Source organism: Erinaceus europaeus, chromosome 21, assembly GCF_950295315.1.
Source record: "Erinaceus europaeus chromosome 21, mEriEur2.1, whole genome shotgun sequence".
Lineage (NCBI taxonomy): Eukaryota > Metazoa > Chordata > Mammalia > Eulipotyphla > Erinaceidae > Erinaceus > Erinaceus europaeus.
This window is the reverse complement of record NC_080182.1, coordinates 42,871,456-42,885,198: the sequence shown is the minus strand read 5'-3', so window position 1 is coordinate 42,885,198 and position 13,743 is coordinate 42,871,456. Positions and strand designations below refer to the sequence as shown.

The following is a 13,743-nucleotide window of genomic DNA, read 5'->3' as shown; positions in this document are numbered from 1 at the left end:
TCCCGGTGTATGTCCTCCCAGTGTATGTCCCCTAGGGGTATTTCCCTCCAGTGTACGTCACCCCCAGTGTACGTCCCCCTGGTGTATGTTCCCCTCTGGTGTACTTACTTCAGGTGTATTTATCCCAGAGTATGTCCCTCCTTTGTTTGTCCCCACGGTGTATGTACCCCCGGTTTATCTTCCCCCGGTGTTTGTCCCCCCTGTGTATGTTCCTGGTGTATATGCCTCTGGTGTATGTCCCCCTGTTGTATGTCCCTCCGGTGTATATCCCCCGGTTTATTTCCTCCCGGGGTATGTCTCCCCGGTGTATGTGCCCCCGGTGTATGTCCCCCCGGTTTACATCCCCCAGGTGTATGTCCCCCCCGGTGTATTTACTTTGGTGTATTTACCCCGGTGTATGTCCCCACAGTGTATGTACCCCAGTATATTTCCCCCCATTGTGTGTCCCCCTGGTGTATTTACCCCCGGTGTATGTCCCCCTCAGTGTTTGTCCCCCTGGTGTATGTCCCCCAGTGTATGTCCCCCGGTGTATGTCCCTCCAGTATATGTCCCCCCGATGTATTTCCCCTGGTGTATTTCCCGTGGTGTATGTCCCCCTGTTGTATTTCCCCCCGGTGTATGTCCCCCCGAGTCTGTCCCCCGGGTGTATTTCCCCCGGTGTACATTCACCCCAGTGTATGTATGTTGGTATACATGAGACCCTTTCTGTTTCATTTGGTTTAAATCCCCCCTACTTAACACTATTCTATTTACATAATCACTTCATTCTATTTACTGTTAACAAGTTCCACCCTCCCTCCAGGGCATTTGTAGTTCAGTGATAGGATTCTCGCCTAATCTGCCCTCTCCTTGTCACACTCTGATTTTTACCAGTCACTTTTCTCTCCACCCTCTCTATGTCACATCCTGTTTCCACCCTACTTGGCAAGTATATATAAAGACAGCATTGTGAGTTTTACTTTACTTTGAGTTTAACTTAGCTCGTCTTAGATTGTGCTGCGTCCTGCATGAATAAAGAGATACTGCCTACAGCTCAACCATAAGTCCCTGGTTGTCTGTTACCCGCCCGTGAAGCCAGCCAGTCGAAAACAACATAACCTATCGAAAACAACATATGTACCCCGGTGTATGTCCCCCATGGTGCATGTCCCCCGCGGTATGTCCCCCAGGTGTATGTCCCCCGGTGTATCTCCCCCCAGAGTATGTCCCCCCGATGTATGTGCCCCCGGTGTATGTCCCCCCCCCGGTGTATGTCCCCCTGGTGTATGTCCCCCCGGTGTATTTACTTCTGGTGTTGTCCCCCCAGTGTATGTCCCTCCGGTGTATGTCCCCCTGCTGTATGTCCTCCCGGTGTATGTCCCCTGGTATATGTCCCCAAGGTTTATGTCCCCCCAGTGTCTGTCTCCCTGTTGTATGTCCCCCTGGTGTACGTCCCCCCAGTGTATTTACGCCTGCTGAATTTACTCCCAGTGTATGTCCCCCCGGTGTATGTCCCCCGGTGTATGTCCCCCGGTGTATGTCCCCCAGGGGTACTCCCCCCAGTGTACGTCGCCCCCAGTGTATGTCCCCCCTGATGTATGTCCACCGTTGTATGTCCCCTTGGTGTATGTCCCTCCGGTGTATGTCCCCTCCCAGTGTATATCCCCTGGTGTATGTCCTCCCGGTGTAGGTCCCCCCCCGAGATGTCCCCCCGGTGTATGTCCTCCAAGGGTGTGTCCTCAGGTGTATGTCCCCCCGGTGTATGTCCCCCTGGTGTATGTCCCCCGGTGTATGTCCCACTGGTGTATGTCCCCCCGGTGTATGTCCCCTGGTGTATATCCGCCCTGTGTATGTCCCACTGGTGTATGTCCCCTGGTGTATTTACCCCCGGTGTATGGCCCACCATTGTATGTCCCCCCGGTGTATACCCCCGGTGTATGTCCCCCCGGTGTAAGTCCCACTGGTGTATGTCCCCCAGTTTATATCCCCCGGTATATGTCCCCCATGTTTATGTCCCCCTGGTGTATGTCCCCAACGGTGTATGTCCCCCGCGGTGTGTTCCGCCAGTGTATGTCCCCCTGTGTATCTCCCCCCAGTGAATGTCCCCCCGGTGTATGTCCCCTTGTGTAATTCCCGCAGTGTATGTCCCCCGGGTGTATTTCCCCCGGTGTACGTTCACCCCAGTGTATGTACCCCAGTGTATGTCCCCCACGTTGTATGTCTCCCGCAGTATGTCCAACCGGTGTGTGTCTCCCAGTGTATCTCCCCCTGTGTATGTCCCCCCGATGTATGTGCCCCTGGTGTATGTCCCCCCCGGTGTACGTCCACCTGGTGTATGTCCCCCCGGTGTATTTACTTCTGGTGTATTTACCCCGGTGTATGTCCCCCAGTGTATGTCCCCCTGCTGTATGTCCTCCCGGTGTATGTCCACCAGTATATGTCCCCAAGGTGTATGTCCCCCCAGTGTCTTTCCCCCTGTTGTATGTCTCCCTGGTGTACGTCCCCCCAGAGTATTTACGCCTGGTGAATTTACTCCCGGTGTATGTCCCCCCGGTGTATGCCCCCCCAGTGTATGTCCCCCGGTGTATGTCCCCCATGGGTATTTCTCCTCAGTGTATATCGCTCCCAGTGTATGTCCCCCCTGATGTATGTCCACCATTGTATGTCCCTCCGGTGTATGTCCCCCCGGTGTATGTCCCTCCGGTATATGTCCCCCCCCAGTGTATATCCCCCGGTGTATGTCCCCCCCAGTGTAGGTCCCCCCGGAGATGTCCCCCCGGTGTATGTCCTCCCAGGGTGTGTCCTCAGGTGTATGTCCCACCAGTGTATGTCCCCCTGGTGTATGTCCCCCAGTGTATGTCCCACTGGTGTATGTCCCCCCAGTGTATGTCCCCTGGTGTATATCCCCCCTGTGTATGTCCCACTGGTGTATGTCCCCTGGTGTATTTACCCCTGGTGTATGTCCCACCAGTGTATGTCCCCCCGGTTTATACCCCCGGTGTATGTCCCCCGATGTATATCCCCCCTGTGTATGTCCCACTGGTATATGTCCCCCAATTTATGTCCCCCGGTATATGTCCCCCAGGTTTATGTCCCCCTGGTGCATGTCCCCAACGGTGTATGTCCCCCGCAGTATGTTCCCCCGTTGTATGTCCCCCTGTGTATCTCCCCCCAGTGAATGTCCCCCCGGTGTATTTACCACCGGTGTATGTCCCCTTGTGTAATTCCCGCAGTGTATGTCCCCCGGGTGTATTTCCCCCGGTGTACGTTCACCCCAGTGTATGTACCCCAGTGTATGTCCCCCACGTTGTATGTCTCCCGCAGTATGTCCAACTGGTGTGTGTCTCCCGGTGTATCTCCCCCTGTGTATGTCCCCCCGATGTATGTGCCCCTGGTGTATGTCCCCCCCGGTGTATTTACTTCTGGTGTATTTACCCCGGTGTATGTCCCCCAGTGTATGTCCCCCGGTGTATGTCCCCCCTGGTGTATGTCCCCCCAGTGTCTTTCCCCCTGTTGTATGTCTCCCTGGTGTACGTCCCCCCAGAGTATTTACGCCTGGTGAATTTACTCCCGGTGTATGTCCCCCCGGTGTATGTCCCCCCAGTGTATGTCCCCCGGTGTATGTCCCCCATGGGTATTTCTCCTCAGTGTATATCGCTCCCAGTGTATGTCCCCCCTGATTTATGTCCACCATTGTATGTCCCTCCGGTGTATGTCCCCCCGGTGTATGTCCCTCCGGTATATGTCCCCCCCAGTGTATATCCCCTGGTGTATGTCCCCCCCAGTGTAGGTCCCCCTGGAGATGTCCCCCCGGTGTATGTCCTCCCAGGGTGTGTCCTCAGGTGTATGTCCCACCAGTGTATGTCCCCCTGGTGTATGTCCCCAGTGTATGTCCCACTGGTGTATATCCCCCCAGTGTATGTCCTCTGGTGTATATCCCCCCTGTGTATGTCCCACTGGTGTATGTCCCCTGGTGTATTTACCCCTGGTGTATGTCCCACCAGTGTATGTCCCCCCGGTTTATACCCCCGGTGTATGTCAACCCGGTGTATGTCCCCCGATGTATATCCCCCCTGTGTATGTCCCACTGGTATATGTCCCCCAATTTATGTCCCCCAGGTTTATGTCCCCCTGGTGCATGTCCCCAACAGTGTATGTCCCCCGCAGTATGTTCCCCCGGTGTATGTCCCCTGGTGTATCTCCCCCCGGTGATTGTCCCACCAGTGTATTTACCACCGGTGTATGTCGCCCCCGGTGTTCGTCCCCCTGGTGTATGTCCCCCTGGTGTATGTCCCCCCGGTGTATGTCCCCCCGGTGTATGTCCCCTTGTGTATTTCCTGCGGTGTATGTCCCCCGGGTGTATTTCCCCCAGTGTATGTTCACCCCAGTGTATGTCCCCCCGGTGTATGTGCCCCCGGTGTACGTCCACCTGGTGTATGTCTCCGCAGTGTATTTACTTCTGGTGTATTTACCCCGGTGTATGTCCCCCAGGTATATCCCCACCGGTGTATTTACCCCCAGTGTATGTCCCCCAGTGTATGTCCCCCGGTGTATGTCCCCACTGGTGTATGTCCCCCCGGTGTATGTCCTTCTGCTGTATGTCCTCCCGGTGTATATCCCCCGGTGTATGTCCCCCTGGTGTATGTCCCCCCGGTGTATGTCCCCTCAGTGTATGTAACCACGTTGTATGTTCCCCGGTGTATATCCCCCGTGTATATACCCCCGGTGTATGTCCTGCCAGTGTATGTCCCCCCGGTGTATGTCCCCCTGGTGTATGTCCCCCCTTGTTTATTTACCCCCAATGAATTTATCCCCGGTGTATGTCCCCCGGTGTATTTACCCCTGGTGTATTTGCCCCCCGTTGTATGTCCCCCCAGTGTATGTCCCTCCGGTTTACTTACCCCAGGTGTATTTACCCCCGGTTTATGTCTCCCGGTGTTTGTTCCCCCATTTTATGTACCCCCAGGTGTATGTCCCCCCGGTATATGTCCCCCCGGTTTATGTCCCTGGTGTATAACCCCCAGGTGTATTCCCCCTGGTGTATGTCCCCCTGTTGTATGTCCCCCCAGTGCATGTTCCCCGGTGTATGTCCCCCCATGTATATCCACCTGGTGTATGTCCCCCTGGTGTATGTCCCCCCAGTGTATTTACCCCAGTGAATTTACCCCCGGTGTATGTCCCCCCGGTGTATTTACCCCCTGTGTATTTACTCCCTGTGTATGTCCTCCAGTGTATGTCCACCCTCTCTATGACCCCCCCAGTGTATGTCCCCCCCCCGTGTATGTCCCACCGGTGTATGTCCCCCCATGTATATCCCCCCGCTGTATGTCCCCCCGGTGTATTTACCCCCGGTATATTTAACCCCGGTGTATGTCCCCTGGTTTATGTCCCACCGTGTATATCTCCCCAGTGAATGTCCCCCCGGTGTATATCCCTCTGGTGTATGTCCCCCCGGGGAATTTCCCCCCAGTGTATGTCCCCCCGGTGTATGTCCCCCAGGTTAATGTCCCCTGGTGCATGTCCCATGGTGTATGTCCCTCAGGTGTATGTCCCCTAGGTGTATGTCCCAAGGTGTATAACCCCCGGTGTATGTCCCATCGGTGTTGTCCCCTGGTGTATATCCCCCAGTGTATATACACCCGGTGTATGTCCCCCCGGTGTATGTCCCCCTGGTGTATTTCTCCCTGTGATTTTACCCCTGTTGTATCTACTCCGGTGTATGTTCCCGTGGTGTACGTCCCCCTGGTGTATGTAACCCTTTGTATCCCCCCCCTGTGTATGTCCTCCCAGTGTATTTACCCCCCCGTGTATGTCCCCACGGTGTATGTCTCCCTGGTGTATTTATCCCCGTTGTATATCCCCCCGTTGTATTTACCCCCGGTGTATGTCCGCCCATTGTATGTTCCCCAGGTTTTTGTCCCCCCAGTGTATTTAGCCCTGGTTTATTTCCCCCCGGTGTATGTCCCTACGGTGTATTTACCCCCCTGTGTATTTACCCCCGGTGTATGTCCCCCAGTTGTATTTACCCCCTGTTTATTTACCCCCCGTGTATTTACCTCCGGTGTATTTAGCCCCGGTGTATATCCCCCGGTGTATGTCCTCCCGGTGTATGTTCCCCCAGTGTATGTCCCCCCGGTGTAAGTCCCCCCAGTGTATGTCCCCCTGGTGTATGTCCCCCAGTGTATGTCCCTCGGGTTATGTCCCCCCGGTGTATGTCCCCCAGGTGTATGTCCCCTGGGTGTTTGTCCTTCCGTGTATGTACCCTGTGTATGTCCCCTGGTGTTTCCCCCCCGGTGTATGTCCCACGGGTGTATGTCCCCCCAGTGTATGTCATCCTGGTGTATGTCTCCCCTGGTGTATATCCCCCCGGTGTATGTCCCCCGGTGTATATCACCCTGGTGTATGTCCCCCCAGTGTATCTCCCCCGGTGTATATTCCCCTGGTGTATGTCCCCCCGGTGTATGACCCCTGTGTATGTCCCCCAGTGTATTTACCACCGGTGTATGTCCCCCTGGTGTATATCTCCCCCGGTGTATTTCCCCCCCGTTGTATAACCCCCCGGTGTATGTCCCCCCGTGTACGTCACCCTGGTGTAGGTCACCCCAGTATATGTTCACCAGTGTATGTCCCCTCCATGTATGTCCCTCCAGTGTATGTCCCCCCGGTGTATGTCCCCCGTGTATATACCCCCGTGTATGTCCCCCTGGTGTATGTCCCTCTGGGGTATGTCCCCCCAGTGTAGGTCCCCCGGTGTATATCCCTCCGGTGTATTTACCCCCGGTGTATGTCCCCCCGGTGTATGTCCCACGGTGTATGTCCCCCAAGTATATATCCCTAGGTGTATGTCCCCTTGGTGTATGTACCCCAGGTGTATGCCCCCCCGGGGTATGTCCCCCTGGTGAATTTTCCCCTGGTGTATATCCCTCTGGTGTATGTCACCCCCGGTGTATTTACACCCGGTGTATGTCCCCTCGGTGTATGTCCCCCTGTGTATTTTCCCCGGTTTATGTCCCCCCGGTGTCTGTCCCCCCGGTGTATGTTCCCGGTGTCTGTCCCCCCGGTGTATATCCCCCTGGTGTATGTCCCCCCGTTGTATGTACCCCCTGTGTATGTCCCTCGGTGTATGTCACCCTGGTGTATGTCCCCCCGTGTATCTCCCCCCTGTGTATGTCGCCCCAGTGTATGTCCCCCCCGGCGATTTTACCCCTTGTGTATCTACCACAGTGTATTTCCCCCCTGTGTATTTCCCCCGTTGAATGTCCCTATGGTGTATGTCCCCCTGTTGTATGTACCCCCGTTGTATTCCCCCCTGATGTATTTCGCCCTGGTGTATGTCCCAACTGTGTATGTCCCCCCTGTGTATTTATCCCCGGTGTATGTCCCCCCGGTGTATGTCCCCTGGTGTATGTCCCCCTGTTGTATGTCTCCCGGTGTATGTCGCCCCGGTGTATGTCCCTTGGTGTATGTTCCTTCGATGTATGTCCCCCTGGTGTATGTCCCCCGTTGTTTATCCCCCCGGTGTATGTCCCCCGAGTGTATGTCCCCCTGGTGTATGTCCCCCCGGTGTATGACCCCCATTGTATGTCTCCCGGTGTATGTCCCCACAGTGCATGTCCCCCCGGTGTATGTCCCCCCCGGTGTATGTCCCCCCGGTGTATGTTCCCCAGTGTATATCCCCCAGGTGTATGTCCCCTCGGTGTATGTCCCCCGGTATATATCCCCCTCTTGTATGTCCCCCTGGTGTATGTCGCCCTGTGTATATCCCCCTAGTGTAAGTCCCCCTGGTGTATGTCCCCCGGTATATATCCCCCTGGTGTATGTCACCCCAGTGTATGTCCCCCTGTGTATGTCCCCCGGTGTATTTACCACCGGTGTATGTCCCCCCGGTGTATGTCTCCCCCGGTGTATTTCTCCCCAGTGTATAAACCCCCAGTGTATGTCCCCCCGGTGTAGGTCCCCCTGGTATATGTTCACCGGTGTATGTCCCCTCCATGTATGTTCCTCCTGTGTATGTCCCCCTGGTGTATGTCCCCCCGGTGTATGTCCCCTGTGTATACCCCCTGTGTACGTCCCCCTGGTGGATGTCCCTCCGGGGTATGTCCCCCCGGTGTAGGTCCCCCAGTGTATATCCCTCCAGTGTATGTCGCCCCGGTGTATTTACCCCCGGTGTATGTTCCCCCGGTGTATTTCCCCCGGTGTATGTCCCACGGTGTATGTCCCCCAAGTATATATCCCTAGGTGTATGTCCCCCTGGTGTATGTACCGCAGGTGTATGCCCCCCAGGGTATGTCCCCCGGTGTATGTCACCCCGGAGTATGTCCCCCCGGTGAATTTTCCCCTGGTGTATGTCCCTCCGGTGTATGTCGCCCCCTGGTGTATTTACACCCGGTGTATGTCCCCCTGTGTATTTTCCCAGGTATATGTCTCCCGGTGTATGTTTCCTGGTGTTGTGCCCCCGGTGTATATCCCCCTGGTGTATGTCCCCCCGTTGTATTTACCCCCGGTGTATGTCTTCCGGTGTATGTACCCCTGGTGTATGTCTCCTGGTGTATGTTCCCCCGGTGTATGTCTCCACCGGTGTATGTCCCCTGGTGTATCTCTCCCCTGTGTATGTCGCCTTGGTGTATGTCCCCCCTGGCGATTTATCCCTGGTGTATCTACCACGGTGTATTTCCCCCCTGTGTATTTCCCCTGTTGAATGTCCCCATGGTGTATGTTCCCCTGTTGTATGTACCCCCGTTGTATTCCCCCCCGCGATGTTTGTCCCCCTGGTGTATGTCCCAACTGTGTATGTCCCCCCTGTGTATTTATCCCCGGTGTATGTCCCCCAGGTGTTGTCAACCTGGTGTATGTCCCACTGTCTATGTCCCCTGGAGAATGTCCCCGCTGGTCTATGTCCCCCCAGTGTATATCCCCCCGGTGTATTTACACCTGGTGTATTTATCAACAGTTAATGTACTCCCGGTTTATTTACCCCCGATGTATTTACCCCAAGTGTATGTCCCCCGATGTATGTCCCCCCGGTGTATGTCCCCCCGGTGTGTGTCCCCCAGATGTATTTACCCCCAGTGTATTTACCCATTGGTTTATGTCCCCCCTGGTGTATGTCCCCCCATGTGTCTCCCCCAGCTGTATTTACCCCGGAGTATGTCCCCCCGGTGTATGTCCCCTGGTCTATGTCCCCCGGTGTATGTCCCCCGGTGTATGTCCCCTGGTCTATGTCCCCCCGGTGTATGTCCCCCCGGTGTATTTACCCCCGGTCTATGTCCCCCCGGTCTATGTCCCCCGTTCTATGTCCACCAGTGTATGTCCCACCGAAGAATGTCACCCATGGTGTATGTTCCCCAGTTTATGTCCCCAAAGTGTATGTTCCCCCGGTGTATGTCCCCCGGTATATGTCCCCCCGGTGTATGACACCCCGGTGTATTTACCCCTGTGTATTTACTCCCGGTGTATTTCCCCCGGTGTATGTTTCTCCAGTGTATTTCCCCCCTGGTGTATTTCCTCCGTTGTATGTCCCACCAATGAATGTCCCCCCGGTGTATGTTCCCTAGTGTATGTTCCCAAAGTGTATGTTCCCCCGGTGTATGTCCCCTGGTATATTGCCGGGATAGCCTGAGGGTACTTCTTCCCGAGCTAGTGCTCTCTGGGTTGGAGAGAACTCAACTGGAGCTGATCTAGGCTGCTGTGTGGGAGAGGGATCAGGAACTCGTGCTGCACCAACTTCCGCAGGAGATACACTCTGGAACTCTCGGAGTCGGAAAGCAATTTCCAAGTGTCTTTAATCAGAAGAGCAGCTGTTTTTATACTCTCCAAGTAGGGTGGAAACAGGATGTGATATAGAGAGGGTGGAGAGAAAAGTGACTGGTGAAATCAGAGTGTGACAAAGAAGGGATCAGTGTGTGACAAGGAGGGGGTGGAGCAGGAGAGAATCCTATCATAGAACCACCAATGCCCTGGAGTGCTTTATGTAAAAGTGATTTATGTAAATAGACCAAAGCTTTGGATCAGTAAAATCCCTATATAGGCATATGGTTAAGCAGAAGCCAGGGGGAGATGGCAACTACCCAACATCTCCCCCTTTCTTTTTAACTTTTTGCCATAGTATCAGGAGTGCGGGGCACTTTGTGAGGCAGGGAGACTGATAAGAGGCACACCTTTTTTGGGGTTCTACTGTCCCTCCTTGCTCAACCTCTCCGTGGAGAGAGAGACTAACAGGATTGACACATCCCTCAGGCTCAAGCCCTTCCAAGCTCAACCATATCCTCACAATTCCCCAACATCTTCCTCTTACTTAATGGCCATATATAACTGGGTCAATGTCTGTAAAAGGCTTCATCTCTGTCAGGGGAATAGCAGTGTAGGGGTGAACGGAAACCTGTTGGGAAGAAAGCAGAATGATAGTGTGTAAGTGTCTTCAAAAATAACTAGCACAAGACAGGGAGGGATAAGTAAGAGTAGCAAGAGACAGAGTGAGCCTGATGGGTGGAGGAGTGGGGGCCTGATAAGCCGAGGGGCTAGAGGGGTGATCTGGCATTGCAAAATCCCGAGTCAGCTGGCGGTAAGTTCTATGAACTGCTACAGTCATTCTTCAAGAAGTCCAGCAGTATAAAAGGAGTGTCCAGCAAGTTCTATAGAAGCATCAGTCCAATGTCAATGGCCAGGAAATAAATGCCACACGTCTATCTTGATGGAGGAGGATGGCCACCGGAACTTTTCTTCTCTGTAGAGAGTGACCTGGAACCGCCAAAACATGATGGGCGAAACAGAAGCAGGAAGAGCAGACACCGATGGTTGAGAGAAAGGCAGTAGGAAAGTCTTGTCCTTCGGAGTCTGTGAATCAGGTTCTCCAGATCGTGTCAGGTCACATCATGGGTTTCTGGGGATGGCTGTAATTGTGGGTGATGTCAGAGGTCAGGGGTCCAAGATGGATTTCTGGGGATTCTATATGAGCAGATGCTTCTTTATGCGAAGGCTTGTCATAGCTGTAGTCAATTACTTATGAAAAAACTTTGTAACAAATTAGAAGTTTACTACAATTGATAACTCAATGATTATAACTGGTTTAGGTATCTTTATAATTTTGTGTAAAGGTCATCTTACGTGACCTCATGTAGCAGTCTTTATATAGCAAAGTTTTCATACCGAGTTTAAGTTACATATATTGATTCTTGACTATTTTTACATTGGGTTTTTAAGCAAACTCAGGTTACTAGAGTTAACACATTTTAGTGACAATTTTTTTTTGGTACATTTACAATATCAGATTGATGCCAAATTTGTTGTGGATTAATTTCCACAAGATAGCTTACAGGACATTTTTGGGGGCCCTCCAAAAATGTCCTGTATAGAGAATCTGTATTTTAACTTAGGAGATGATGAATTGTCACATTGAATATTTAGAGTTTTACCTTAAACACTCAGTTACTTAAATGAATTGATTTTACCTCTTCTCGTAAAAATGTAACTTCGAAGTTACAATTTAACTGTTAAGTTAATGTTTACCAAACTTGAAACACGCATATTAAACATATAGTTTATAACACACAGGAGAAAAACTTGTAAATAAGATATATCATTTCAAATGTGAATTTAGAACTACTGTCATAGTTGAACCATCTTTACTCACACAGTTTAAGACTAAACATTTCATATTGGTATCAAGACTTAAAAAAGAAATCAAAAGGGGGAATGAACAATTTTTGGACTGTTTCTGGACGTCTCCAGAAACCATGGCTGCGTCCAGCCGTTTGATATAAAGTCAGTTAACTTTCAGAGTACTCTGAGCACAATGGGTCATACAAAAATTTTGGTCACTCAATTTTTTTTTTCACTCACTCACTCACTCACTCACAAAACAACTGGCCAGTCATAGCATAAGACATTCATTCGGGGGGGGGAAGTTCTGTGAATCAGATTTTTTTTTTTGATTCTGCCATGCTGTATTATGGATCCTGGGGTGCATCCTGTAGCCAGTCCTCTTGCAGCCAGTCTTCTTGCAGTGTTTCTTGTTCTTCAGGGATATCAGCGCCATCATGTGGGTATTGCCGGACATGGCGGGCAGGAACCCAAACAGGCTTGGAGTAATTTTGTGGAAAAATACATGCGAAACCCCTCCCCATAGTCAACAGGGGGTCAGGTCCTTTCCAAATTTTATCAAGTGGGTCTTTCCATTTGACTTTAATAGCTGGGAGGGTGGGCGGTGTTTGCCAATGAAGAATTATAGGAGGTTGGTCGGAGTTTTTGTAAATATTAAAGAGATTTAATGTAGTTAAGGCTTTTGACAGCTGGATATTAGGGGGGTACATTTCCCCTTTTTCTTTATTTAATTGAGCCTTAAGAGTTTGATGGGCCCTCTCAACAATGCCTTGTCCCTGTGGATTATACAGAATGCCTGTAGTATGAGTAATGTTCCAGAGGGAACAAAAATCTTTAAATTGTTTGCTGGTAAAAGCAGGTTTATTATCCGTTTTAAGTTGAAGAGGTAAGCCCATTACAGCAAAACAGGAGAGCATATGGCTTATAAGCTTTTTTGAGTTTTCTCCAGTCTGAGCTGTAGCCCACATAAACTTAGAGAAGGTATCAATTGAGACGAACACATATTTTTGTTTGCCAAAGTTAGGTATGTGGGTAACATCAATTTGCCAAAGAGCGTTGGCTTTTAAACCTCGAGGATTAACCCCCAGAGTCTGAATAGCAGGTGTTTTGATTAGACCTGCACAGGAGGAACATGTAGCAAGAATACGTTTTAACTGTGGCAGAGGAATATCAGGAAATCGAGCTCGAAGACCTTTAAGATTAACATGGGTTAGGGAATGAAAGTCAGCAGGATTAGAGACAGAGGCTAGGAGAATTCCTGTGGAGGCAAGGCGGTCAGCAGCAGCATTCCCTTCGGACAGGGGACCAGGAAGAGGGCTGTGGGAATGTAGGTGCTGAACATACAGTGGATGGGTTCGAGAACAGAGCATAGAGGCAATTTGAATTAAAAGAGGAGAAAGTGGGTTGTCATCAATTCTTACATAAGATCAAGCAAGCCATGGAAGTAAGTTAACAGTATACACACTGTCAGAAAAAAGGTTGAAGGATTCTGGTACAGCTTTTAATGCAAGGAAAACAGCATAAAGTTCTTTGTACTGAGGGGAATTATCAGGAAGTTCAGTAAAGAGAGGTTTGGGGTATTGCTGGTCTGGATAATATATAAGGGCAGCAGCTCCCTTTTTTCCACCATCAGTGAACACTGTAGGAGCAGAGGGGATGGGATCTCGAGAGAAAAGTTTAGGTACTAGTAGAGGCAACAGAGGTAAAGAAGCTATCAAATTATTAGAGGGAAAATGATTATCTAATTGTCCTGGAAAACCCATTAAACTTATGGCAAAACGAGAATGGTGGCGTATGAGCCATTCTGTATCAGTGAGAGAAAAGGGAAGAATGATTGAATCTGGTTCCCTTCCTAAGACCTGAACCGATCTGTTTCTTCCTTGGCGAACCATAAATGCTAAGGCATCAATCTCGGTAAGGAGACTTGGAATTCCGCCTACTGGCGTATGAAGCCATTCGAGAATGCCATGTTTCTGCCACAATGCCCCCACTACCGTGGGGGTGGAGTTAAAGATTAGAAGATTTACTGGAGAGGAGGGGGAGAATCGAACGAGGTGCATGTCCTGGAGAGCCTGGTTAACTTTTTCCAGAGCCAAGGATGCTTCGGGGGTTAACATACGCTTTGAGGAGGGCTGTTTGTTTCCTTTTAACAGATCGAACAGTGGT

At 51.5% G+C, this 13,743-nt stretch overlaps 1 protein-coding gene across 1 annotated transcript in view; it reads left to right on the top strand.

Moving 5' to 3' along the window:
• The window catches only part of LOC132535239 (uncharacterized), a 104,533-nt gene that overhangs the window by 7,879 nt on the left and 82,911 nt on the right, over positions 1-13,743 (top strand). Inside the window, exons 8-9 of the mRNA XM_060180223.1 lie at positions 1,958-2,018; positions 3,065-3,126. Of these exons, the coding sequence (XP_060036206.1) occupies positions 1,958-2,018; positions 3,065-3,126 (123 nt within the window). The remainder of the gene's footprint in view (positions 1-1,957; positions 2,019-3,064; positions 3,127-13,743) is intronic.